The sequence below is a fragment of the Glossina fuscipes genome, unplaced genomic scaffold, assembly GCF_014805625.2.
Source record: "Glossina fuscipes isolate IAEA_lab_2018 unplaced genomic scaffold, Yale_Gfus_2 0, whole genome shotgun sequence".
NCBI classification, from domain to species: domain Eukaryota; kingdom Metazoa; phylum Arthropoda; class Insecta; order Diptera; family Glossinidae; genus Glossina; species Glossina fuscipes.
This window is the reverse complement of record NW_023998414.1, coordinates 2,322,012-2,334,685: the sequence shown is the minus strand read 5'-3', so window position 1 is coordinate 2,334,685 and position 12,674 is coordinate 2,322,012. Positions and strand designations below refer to the sequence as shown.

The 12,674-nt window shown below is 33.1% G+C and overlaps 1 protein-coding gene across 1 annotated transcript; it reads left to right on the top strand.

The window, feature by feature from the left end:
- The first annotated feature begins 2,396 nt into the window (after nucleotides 1–2,396).
- Nucleotides 2,397–12,674, top strand: LOC119640300 (probable G-protein coupled receptor Mth-like 1). Its single transcript, XM_038038226.1, has 2 exons — nucleotides 2,397–5,149; nucleotides 12,550–12,674. The coding sequence occupies exon 1, from the start codon at nucleotides 3,114–3,116 to the stop codon at nucleotides 5,136–5,138; it is 2,025 nt and encodes a 674-aa protein (XP_037894154.1). The 5' UTR covers nucleotides 2,397–3,113; the 3' UTR covers nucleotides 5,139–5,149; nucleotides 12,550–12,674.

The following is a 12,674-nucleotide window of genomic DNA, read 5'->3' as shown; positions in this document are numbered from 1 at the left end:
AAAACAGCTGATAAAAGCAATTATATGATTAATAAAATAAGAAAACTATTCACAATAAATAAATAAATCGAAACTTCAATCACAATAGTCTAATGACATACAATTAGTGGAAAGTAAATAATTCAATTTCTGGTTAAGGGTTCAGTTGAAAAATAGTCTTTTTAATAACTTTCAATTAAAATCCGATATGCGGGCTTCAAGTCCCGTTAGGTTTCATAACAGCTCAAAATTGTTTTTGTATGCAAAGTAAACAAACGCAATTTAGAGCAGCCATACGAGGGACCTCATAAAATTATTGAAAAGCATAACACATATTTCAAAGTAAATGCAGATAACATCATTAAAACATTTCCAATCGATCGGCAGAAATTAGCAAAGACAGAAAACACAAAAACTGCAGATACTGCGCACGAAAAACACATTACTTTTAATTTATTCGGTAAATTCTTCAAGAACTATGGTATACAAATAGACTTATAACGTATTTGTAATAGAAAATAGTTGGAATTACCTGCAATTCCTGCCAATCATATTATTATTCATATTTTATTTTATAGTTTCTCTCTATTTATAGTGAACTAAACAAGGCAATTTTTAGTCAGTTTATGGTCCCAAAAACCGCTTAACTTAAATCAAATCCAAACAACATCCAAACCAGCGATCATATCAGAGAAAAAAACGAGGAGTATAGGGCAATCGAATTCATTCATTTGGTTGTACACTTCGACCACAATTGAAATTTTGCCAAAATACATTTACTGTATTATAAATAAAAACTGGGCGAATGTCTTAAAATAGACAAAAGGTTTACTGAAGCAACTTTCATTCCACTGCAGACATCCTCGTAAAATTTGACACAAACATTAATCATGAAGATCTCAAACTGAAAGATAATGGTCCCATGTACTTAATTAACTGGTAATTAATAGAAAAGTTTTTCATTGAACTCGTGGAGATTAGTATTTGCAGAGTCTATAAAAATTTCTAGGAATATAGAAAATTTTTGAAAATGATAAATTACTTTTGGGAAAACTATTGCAATAACTTAATGTATTTTGTTATATATCTCAGTTCTTAAATAATGCATAAGTTTTTTTATATAGTTTAGGTACTTATGAATTATGCAATTCCTAATAAGTTTTTATATATCTAATATTATAGAATATTCAATACGCTTTTTAGTACATTCTAAACAATTAAGGAAAGGTGTCGTAAAAGTAGAACAGACATTCGTATAAATGAATGCTGTTCAAATATTAGGATACTTACTATAACCATAACGAATTTAATACAACACAAAAGAGCAAATAGGAGTGGTCTTTGAGACTCTGAAAATGCTGAAAGTAAAATTGAGTTGCTGGATCGTGATGGAAGTTCAAATCAATCTAAAAAAACATCTGTAAAAGATATATTGAGTGCTTCGTTTATTCGGATAGTGAATTCGAAGAAGAAGGCTAGGAAGGAATTGTTACGGTCAATGCTCTTTAATCGGAAATATTGGAACATTGTAGCATTTGATGAAATTACCGCTGTAGTTCGACTTTTAAAAGTTTGCGGCTCACCTTATAAAATCTTGTTGGAGCTAGCGCTTAATCAAATGGTCCGAAAAGTAGGTTACGCAGACGTTGGATTACACAGACGGGACAGAGAATAACGCGGGCAAGAATGTGTAATTAATGTTACGGGAATACCTGTGCTGAGCGTACAAAATTAATAGCAATATAATAAATTTATCGTTTTTTTGGAGCATTTTAACTATCACAAGCGTAGACCGTGATCATTTCTTGAATCAACCTTCGGATTTGTCTTATGTCAAACCTTTAATATGAGGTCACTCACATTTTGAAAACATTAGACCAGTGCTATCAACGTTATATATGTACCTCACTTGCACAGCACTTGTGAATTTTCTTGAAATATATCCGAATAACATGGTTTTTTAAATATCTCGACTGAATCGTAAATAGAGAAAATAAGAAAAACACGCTATTATAAGATACTGTAGTTTTTTGTCTATGGATAACCGATGAAACCCATTCTTGAGTATTATCTAATTTTTTTGACCACAAAAAATGTCTCAAATTAGTATTATTAATCTCAATGCTTTTTCCACAAAATAATAGTAAGGCATGGACAATTTAAATTTAAAGTATTTATTTCGTTCATTTAATTGATAAACGTATGATTGCCAACTTAAAAGGCTAATTATTCCTAGCATTTTTTTATTTTAATATTAAATTCCTATAAAGCATTTAAAAGCCAAGTAAAGTTTAACTTTGCAAAGGTGGGCAATCATATTTCCCAAGAAAGGTAGCTAATTTCTTGATGTGATATTACTGATTAAGTGAAGACAAGTGAACACATGAAAATTCAGTCGCTATGCGATGTGATGACGGCGGTTGGATTAAAAATAAATTACATTTACTTCGCTTTCTACTAAGTTTTCGCATAAGATAAATTTATCAAAATCTCAAGTACTTTAAAAAAGATAATCTCTGTGGTTATAGTTTCGAAGTAAACGAAAAGTATTACAAAGTTCAAGTTTTATGTAAATAGCTAAATTTGGATAACCAATAGAAAATCAATTACTAAAAAGATATATAAGACATAGTAGACGTGTTTGTATTTAGTTTAATTTTGACACATTTGCAAAACAATGAAAGAATATCTCAAGTGAAGCCAAGTGAAGCAAAGTGAAAACTCTCAAGAAATATCTCGACGTTTACTTATGCAAAGAAAATCTGGGAAACAAACGAAAAAAAAAAAAAACTTTTAAATAAAGCAAATAATACCGTGTAAAGTAATATTTTCAATGTTATTTGTGTTGTGCATCTACCACTTTTACTAAATAGACCACAATATTGTTTTACTTTTTACTCTTTAAGTGTTAGTGTTTGCACATGATATACATATATGTATACTTGAGAAATGTATAAATTAACCATAAAGGCATCTATTCATTATTTCGTGAAAACATTGCAGTGCTATTTATTTAAAGCGTGTATATATACAACTATATACAGTTCCTAACGTAGGGTTCACTTTTATTTCTTTTTTTTTTTCTTATAATAAATTTCACTTTATACGCTATCAACAATCGAACGTACAAAACAATGTCAAGAGTTCAAAAAATGTTAGAGAGAGGATGTTATCATAAGAAATTATATCATCAATTATTACAAATTTATCTATTGTTTTCTGTTCTTCGCATTGGAGCTGTAATGCTGATGACACCATCAGAAGAAGCAGGTCTTTCAAATGCTAGCTCAATGAATATAAGTCAGTTAGCTATGACAACTGGTGCTCCGAATGCAACGCCACGTTTGCCGCCACGTCGGATAAGGTTGAATAAGTGCTGTCTTTACGGAGAGTATTTGGATAACACGAAAACATGTGCGGCTGGAAGTTCTGAGCGCTGGATTCCGGTAATATATTTGATATATAGGCAATCATACCACTCTCCTCAGGGCTCTGCTCCAAAATTCATATCATTTGACGACAACGTGTTTCCTATTGGCGTGGCACGCAATATCAACGAAGCTAACAACATAACTGACGAAGTAAGATGCACTGTAGAAGATTTAGAGCTATTCACTGGCACTGGCATTGTGATATTCTCAAATGGTTCATTATTTATATCCGAACGAAACATAGCCGTCCCACCAAATAGATATTGTGTTGATCAGCAAGCAGCTTTAGTTTGTTTTTTTAAATCAAAACTCGAAGAGCCTGCGTTGAAATTGAGAAAATGCTGCGGCGAATATGGAGTTTACGATGAAAAGGAAAAACAGTGTAAAATTGAAAGCTCTTATCGAGCCAATTTGAAGTTATTATTAGACGAAGGTGACTATCAAACAATTTACGGTTTTCCGGAGTGTAAGGAGGGTTCCACCACATATGCAATCGCGGGAGATTGGTTGGAAAGTCAATTGCACATTGATTCTGGACACATAAATTTGCCCAAGCATAAAGTGAACCTTTCATCTAATGATTACTGTTTAGAATATGCACGGATCGGTAATTCCACCTCAGAGACTATGAAGATCTTCGCTTGTTTACATCACTTGGATCCCGGCGCTTTAACTAAGTCTAACGAAGATCTTAAAGGCACTAATCATAGTGATTTATTGCAAATAGCTCTTCTTGACATGGGTATAGTCATTTCAGTGCTATTTTTGGCTGCCACTTTAATAGCTAGCTACTTAATGCCTTCGGTTCATCATGTTCTCCACTGGAGATGCCAAATATATTATGTAGTTTGCTTATTGATTGGAGATCTGCTATTAGCTTATACGCAACTTTCGAAATCTCTGGATTTGGAATCTTTTCTATGTCAACTTATTGCTAGCACTATGCATTTCTTCTTTTTGGCTGCTTTTTTTTGGCTCAACACCATGTGTTTTAATATTTGGTGGACCTTTCGCGATTTTCGGCCAAGTTCCTTGGAACGCAATCAAGAACTGTTACGTTTACGCCTTTACTCTGCGTACGCTTGGGGCCTTCCTATGCTTATTACAACCATAGCCGTCTGCGTAAATTCGGCGCCCGAATCGTCTTTATTGCGTCCAGGTTTTGGAGAGCATGGATGTTGGTTTAGCGGTGAAAGACTTTCAATTTTTGCCTACTTCTTTGGGCCAATAGGTGTTCTTCTTTGCATTAACATAATGCTATTCGTTTCGACGACATATCAGCTCACTTGCGGCCTTTGGAAGCGTGACGATGTTAAATCTACGACAGAAAAAACTGCTTTGGGGAAAGTATGCCTTAAACTTGTAGTTGTTATGGGTGTCACCTGGATCGCCGATGTATTATCGTGGATAATTGGTGGACCGCATTCGGCCTGGTTTTTTACAGATCTTATCAATGCTCTTCAAGGTGTTTTCATTTTCCTTGTGGTTGGCTGCCAACCGCAGGTTTGGGCTGCCTGTAAACGTTTCTGTTGTCGTCGTTCTCGCCAAGAGATTACAAACACTACGAACGGTGTGCAACATTCTAGCTCGTCCCAAGGTCTGCCGTCTCTTGCTGCTTGCGGCGCAGAGATTACACAGAATACTTCAATACCGAATACTTCCAATAGCTGCACTGGGCATAATACCTCGACACTAGCAACAAAAATTCCTATGGAGACTGTATGTTAAGTTTTTAAATGGTAAGTTCTTTGAACAATTTTTTTTTAAAGCATTTTAAAATTTATGCTTATCTCACATTTTTATTTTGCAAGCAATTGATTAAGAAATGTTCACACCTTGCCCTAAACCAAGCCAAGAAAAAGCTTAGATACCCTTACCTTTATGAGTATAGACGGCGTTAAAAAAAAAATGTAAGCCTCTATTTTACATAGTTCCGTGTCATGCGGGAGAATATCAATCACCGACATTTCGGGTATTTTCATATATCGGATCATATTGAAATTTTCTACACACCTTTGTATCTGATAACAATATAATATGTGACACTTAACTTTTCTGTACGCTGAAAATGACGATCGCAAAGTGGTGCGGCGTCTCTTTCTTAGCAATCCCTTTGAGATGGATATCGAATGGAAAGGTTTAGATTGTAAAATGCAGCGAACTACATGTCGCCAGTTTAGGTCGAAGTAGCGGATTATCCTTTTCTTAAGATGGGCTTGGGAAAGGGGTGCTTGAAGCTTGTTAATTCCAAATTAAATATGCGGACGTCACGACATAACGATGTAATTTTTTCTCAAAATTCCGTTCCACATTCGTATCGAATGAGAGCGGCGGCCGCAATCTTTAATGTATACTAACCTAAAAGTGACTCTGGATAGAGGTTTATTGGTTGATGTAAATACTTCTTTAATGAAATCTCTTTTATATTGTTTATGTTAACTGAATATTCTAACGTTGAATTGCTTCGAACTACATCGACCTCTGGCACTGATTAAATGAATTATCTCACCGATATTCGTATTAAAGGACGGTGGTATTAAAATAACCACCTCACCGATAGTAATTATTTTTTCGAATCATATTAAAAATAGAATTAAATTTTGTAGATGTCGTGAAATTCGATAAATGCCTATTTGGCGCGGAACCGAAAGATAGTTTCGGACGACATGGAATAGTGTTTCGTTAGTTCATTATACATTATTTATTGTCTGGCATGCAAATCCATCACACTTCATAAGATTTTAAAATCAACAATCGATTTTCGGAAATGCATTATTTATTACATAGCGTATAGCAGGAGTAATATATAGTGGCATCAGTATGCGAGTTTTTAAAGATACGATGAGAGACTAAACATTACATTATTTCGAACTCTATTTTTGGCAGGTGCGTTTTTATACCCAAATCAGAGATTGATATATATATATATCAAGTTCTGTATCGATTGAAATACATTCGTCTGTCCGATTATCCGTCTGTTGTAAACATTCTCTTGGCGGCAAAAACTAGGCTATCGACTTCAAATTTGGCAGAAACTTTTGCAAGTTCTTAGACGCACATTGCTATTGAAAATGGGCCAAGAATACGCCCACAAGACCACCTATACTGGGAACATCTCTGTCTTTTTCAATAAAAGTGAAACACTGGCTTTATGCTCTTTGCTCATAAATTATAGCAGATAAATACATATTCTGAGGGGTGATGCTGTGGCAAATATGCAAAAATTGGAAAAAAGTGACCACACGTACATCCATCATTGCAGTGTATGAAATTTTACTTTTTTTCAATACCTTTATAACGCACAGAAACAAGCTTGAAAAACAAACCCCTATAAAGTATATAAATTCTTGGACAATTTCAAATTTGATATGCACCTAAACATCCTCATCTGTCCATCTGTCTGTTTGTGCAACGTTGTAATTGTTGTACAAACATGGAGATATCGCCTACAAATTAGCAAAACAATTGGGAATTGATCTAAAGTTTTCAAAGGACACGCCTATAACGCTCATATGCCGCTACGATAAATACTTTTGTTTTGAAAATAGAAGAAATCGGCTGCGCCCACTTCATATTCTAGCGCGATGAAAATTTTGTTCTTTGACTTCTTTTGTCTTTTTTAGGATAACGATGATGGGTATGAAAAATTCGGTCCTAAATGAATTTCATTTTTTTTAATTCACCTTTTATATGCTTAAAAAAAAAAAAAAAAAAAAAACAATAGAAAAAATATGTGCGTTTTTTTTTTCTCGTTCGATAGCCCGGCTTAGTTAAGCAATTTGTGGTTTACCGAACAAATTCATATTCGTTGTAAAGATAACGAAGAATAGGTGAAAATGTTTTCATGACTCAGTTAATTCTCAGATATCTTATCTGCCAAAGTTAACACTTGAACTAAAGTGCGTACGGTAAGCATTTAAAATAAATCTTTTTGCAAAGTACTCGCAATTACAGTGCATTTGAATTCAAAGTCCGTCAGAATGTTTTCTATTATGCATTGAAATAGATACAATGGAAGTTAACCAGGTGGTGTAGAAATAATGAATATTGCAGCAAGCAACAATGTTGTTTTATGTTGACAGTACTTTCAAGTCTTATGATATTATGATATTCTTCATCATTTTGTTCGCAAGTATGTTACTACAATCAACAACAAATGTTAAGAAATTCGTATATGCGACGTTTTATTGTTGACTTGTTTACTTGCAATTATTATATGACCACTAGAATTTAGGATTGGCCAGTTATAGCCAGTTACATACATTTACACTGTAATATATATGTAAATGCATTATATATGTTTGCACGTTTATGCATATATTTATTAATGCATTTGTATATACAAATTTGCATATTTTAATAAATATATACATACATACATACATACATACATACATGCATACATACCTACCTACGTATATAAACATTATGTTCACGTATAAGAAGACTATGTGATCAAATGAATAAATAAATTTAAAACAATGCAGTACAATGCACTTTACTCTCATTTCGAAAGTTCAGTTCATTCGCTTGGCCCTATTTACTTTTTCATTTTCCATTATATCAAAGGATTTAATACTAATGCGTTCGCTTACTTTCGAACTATTTGTCCCCCCCGACCGTCCCCTACAAAATATGTATACACTTGATTAGCGTGAAATATTGATGAATCGTCCTTTCGTTTATTTATATATATATATATATATATATATATATATATATATATATATATTGTTAATGACAATTCCTATACACATCATAGTTACACTATTTTTTGTGTGTACGTTCAGTTTGATTAATCTGTTATATTAAATTTGTTATGCTTTTGGCACGAATCTCTTATGCTAATGCTTTGGTTTAAATAGCGGAAATATAGCGATTTTTCACGCATGCTAAACCGGTAAAATGGTTTGGTGAAATATTTTTGTGAAATAATGAAGCATCCATTGAAAACCAGTAAAAATCTTCATATTCGAATTCGTTCGCTAAGAGTGTGTTAGTTTTATTTAATTATAATTAACAAAAACAGAAAGAAAAAAAAAAATTTTTACGTAAGAAATTTATGGTCGGCGAGGACCGAATCTCGCATACTCATCACTATACCACTTTTTTGCATTCTACTCGTCAAGTTCTTTTATTTGATACCCATATCGCTGGTCACTATTTTAGAAAAATTTAATCGCGGTGTCTATCAGATTCATTTTGGAATTAATCCATTTTTAGGCAGATCTTCATTTGAGGAATGCACAAAATAGTTTTAAAAACTTTCGCTCTAGTTTGACTTATGATAAATAAGCATTAATTAATTAAACCTCAAAAAGAGTGAAGAAAAATTCAAATATAATCACTCGTAACTTTGTGTGGATTGATTCCATTTTTTCACCTAGAGAGCAAAATGTGTCTCGTAAAGCAAATGTGAAATGCCTTTCAGCCTTTTAACATTAATAGTTCCCGTGTAACGAGCACAAATCCAATAATTGTTGTAAAAAAAAAAAAAAAAAAAAAAAACGGAGTTACGTTCAGTTTACGATCCATTGCGCACTTCTGCTCTAACCAATTCGACCCATTTTCAATACCAATTTGCGTGCAAAAACTTTCTATGCTTCTACAAAATCCAGAGTCGATATCTTCATTTTTGACATAGATACGCAGACGGACAGACATGGCTAAATCAACTCCGAATTTCACGTTGATCAAGAATATATTTATCATTTTCTAGGGTCTCTCAAGCTGCATTTTAGTCGTTATATACATGAATGAATTACATACATTACATGGAAAATACAAAATGACTATACATCTCACGTACATCTATCACGCAGTGGTGGGTTTATATATATGGAGAGAGTAGGACCTACAATAGATTCCATAAACGAGGGTTTGGACATTCAGAAATAATATAAACAGAATGTAAATGCAGCGTTTGAAGATATTATTGATTCCAAAACTGCAGAAGAAGCATTAGTCGCGAGAATGGTATGATGCGATGCGAAGATGCCATACAACTCATTATTCAAGAATCATAAATGGGAAATAGCAGATTTTCTCAAAAATGATTTCACGGTAGATTATAAATGGGTTTCAAATCTGAAAATTAAGTCCAATGGAACTATTGATGAGAATCAAGCAAGCAACGTGAATTTCTAAAGGCTATTCACAAAAATATAGACAAAACTGCGTTGACCCGTTTCCTCATATAGGTCACCGAATAGCAATAACTACTTTTACTATTAGATCATATTGAAAATTATGTTTTTTTGCCTCTAGATGGTATTGCTGCCTATATATCAGGCAATACTCAACTGATTGTCGCAAACGAACATGTACTTAAAAAAGGTGACACATCTGCTTACATTTTTTATGCAGATAGTTTTCTTAATTCTTTGCTTGGGTAAAATGTTATATTGATTTGAAAGTGAGTAAAATATCTGAGGTAATAAATACGCTATGTAATGCTTTTTCACTACAAAAAAAATGAAAAAAGACGACGCTGGAAAAAAACATTTCGTGAAGTGTACTACGGTGAGAGTGCTGTGAGTGAACGAAGGACACCCCAGGAGCGTGATTTGCTCGATTACGTTTCGGAAATATCGATGTCAAATATGCATCTCGCAGCTACTGAAAAAGTCAATGAAATTTTGCAACTGCTTCAAGCATAAACGGCATGAAACGGCTGTCAGGATATAGCGAAGGCACTCAACACCACCGAGCACATGACAGCTTAGAATAATTTGTGAAAAGCAGGCTACAAAAGCAGCTCGAAACTGCGGAGACTTTTCAATATGACCTATTATGTGCGTTAAACGCGTTATGCGTTTTAGGCAATTTGAAGTTAAGACACAGTCAGACAGTCAGACAATCAGACGTTTCAAATACATTTATAATTAGTGAGCCTAAGCATATTAGATTAATAATTGTTGTTGATAATCTTATTATTACTTGAAATGATGATGATGATGACTATAGATCGAAAAACATTTGTAAAAACATTGAGGAAACATTTCGATATAAGAGACTCGGGAATATCAAAACATTGTATCGGTTTCGAAGTAGAAATGAAAGATAAACAAATCTCTATAAGTCAGCCGGGATATATGGAGAACAACATAATCAAGAAATACGGTCTTGAAAACTGCAAACTCCGTAAATATATTCATGGAACAAGTTTTAAACAAGTTGGAAGAGAAGTGAAAAGTCCCTGGAGAAGCATAAGAATTTGACTCCAAAGGCGTATTACGAAACTACTGGGTCCTGGGTGTTGTACTTGACTTTGTATAGCAACAGGCCAGACATATCGCATTGTATGTATGTTGCTAAAGATCCTAGCAAACAACATATGAATGCAGACCTTAATATGATTGGCGTGTGATCGAATCTTCTATACCCATCACTGTTACCTTAAAGAAGATAAAAAAAAAAAGTAAAGGAATTACATTTTCACGCTCTCTAATATAGAGTAGAGTGATATCTATTTTTTTTATATTCAAAGTTTTTATGGTATGGACGCGTGGGCGCGTGGGCGCGTGGGCGTTGTAACCGTATCCTTTGAAAAGTTTAGATCAATTCCCAATTCGTTTGCAAACTTATAGGCGAACAAGAGAATGTTTACCACGGCTCCTATACGACAGAAAGATAGGTGGACAGATGGACATGCTTAGATATATTTAAAATTTGAAACCAATTTGTTAACAGGGGTTTTGTTAACAGAAATGGTCGATGTCTTTGCTAGTGAAAATTCGAATTTTGTCTTCACAAGCGTTGTTCATTCCTCAACTGGAAGATATATTATCGGCTTAAAAATTGGGTTAATTTGAAAAAGGGATACGATAGACATAGCGATTAATTATTTCTTAATAACGACCAGCGATATGGGTATCAAATAAGAGTCAGTTCAACTGCCCTCCGACTCAGATATTGGGGAAATTGCAACATTGTTCAGTGATCACTAATTTATTAATTCAACTGTGCATGTTTTTGTTCGTCGTCGTTCGATTGAAAACTGATTTTAAGGGAAAATGCATTTATTTACTTTATTCGTTAAATTAAATTGCTTTTGTATTACTTGTTAATTTACAAAAACAACAAGTTATTTGATTGATGTTTTACTTATGAAAAAAAACTTACTTAAGCAAATTTTAATAAAAATATGAATTTAACTGTAAATATTCATTAAGTCATTCATAGGATGTTATGATATATTTTTTCGGAAAAGTGAAAATTTGCTGTGACATGATACCAACTTGGACTTGTAATGTAACCGGTTCCGGAAAAGTGGTTATTTTAGATATTTAGAAAGATTTGAACGATCAAATTTAATAGTTGTATATACTTATATTTTTCATTTCTTTATAATTTTTTTTTACGTGGAAAATTCGCCTATCACGATTAACGCAAACATCGAAGCAGTTAAATTGCAAAAGTATACCTTTTTTAAAAATCTTTGTGTGTGTCCTAATATTATATTTAAACGGGTCGATGTTCACGCTGTAGGAAAACAAGTAGGCGTTGGTTTTATTTTTTTTTTTTTGGGATGTCAAGTTTTCTTTTTTGTTGGGAACGTTTTTTTGATTATTCAATTTTTGAAAATATTCAATTGAAGTACGTCATCCGTAAAAAAAAGACTTTTTTTAAAAAAAAAAATAAAATAAAGAAAAAATAATCATTTCTTACGGCACTTAAAGAAGAGCTAAAAATAACTAGAAGCAGTTAGTTTTAACCAATTGAAGATCGCTTGTTTCAAAGGAACCAAAAAAAAAAAAAAAAACACACAATGTGTGAAATTGTGCACATGCAAGCCGGTCAATGCCATAATCAAATCGGTGGTAAATTTTGGACATGACCGCAACGAACGAATGTTGAATCGGCTGACGGATAAGACTTTACGTTGATGAAGGTATATTATTGATTTGCGAAATTCCCTTCGTTGTGCATAAATTTACTTGTGCATAAACTATTAAGTATCAAAATAGGTGCTCGAGGCCGCGTACAATTGTGCGAACATTGGGTATAAGGCTTAGCATAAGCATATCAACCTAGGTTGATAATAAATTCTAATCTATATATATATATATATATATATATATTTATGTATATATTTATTCTAATCTTATCTAATGTATGTGTTTCCTTTTCTTTATAGACAATGTTACGGTAGCTGTCATCGATATATTTGAAAATTTTATTAACAAAAGTCTGATTAATGCTGTGTCTGGAATATAGATAAATTGAGAAGAAAAGGAAACAGAGAAAAAAAAAAAAAAAAAA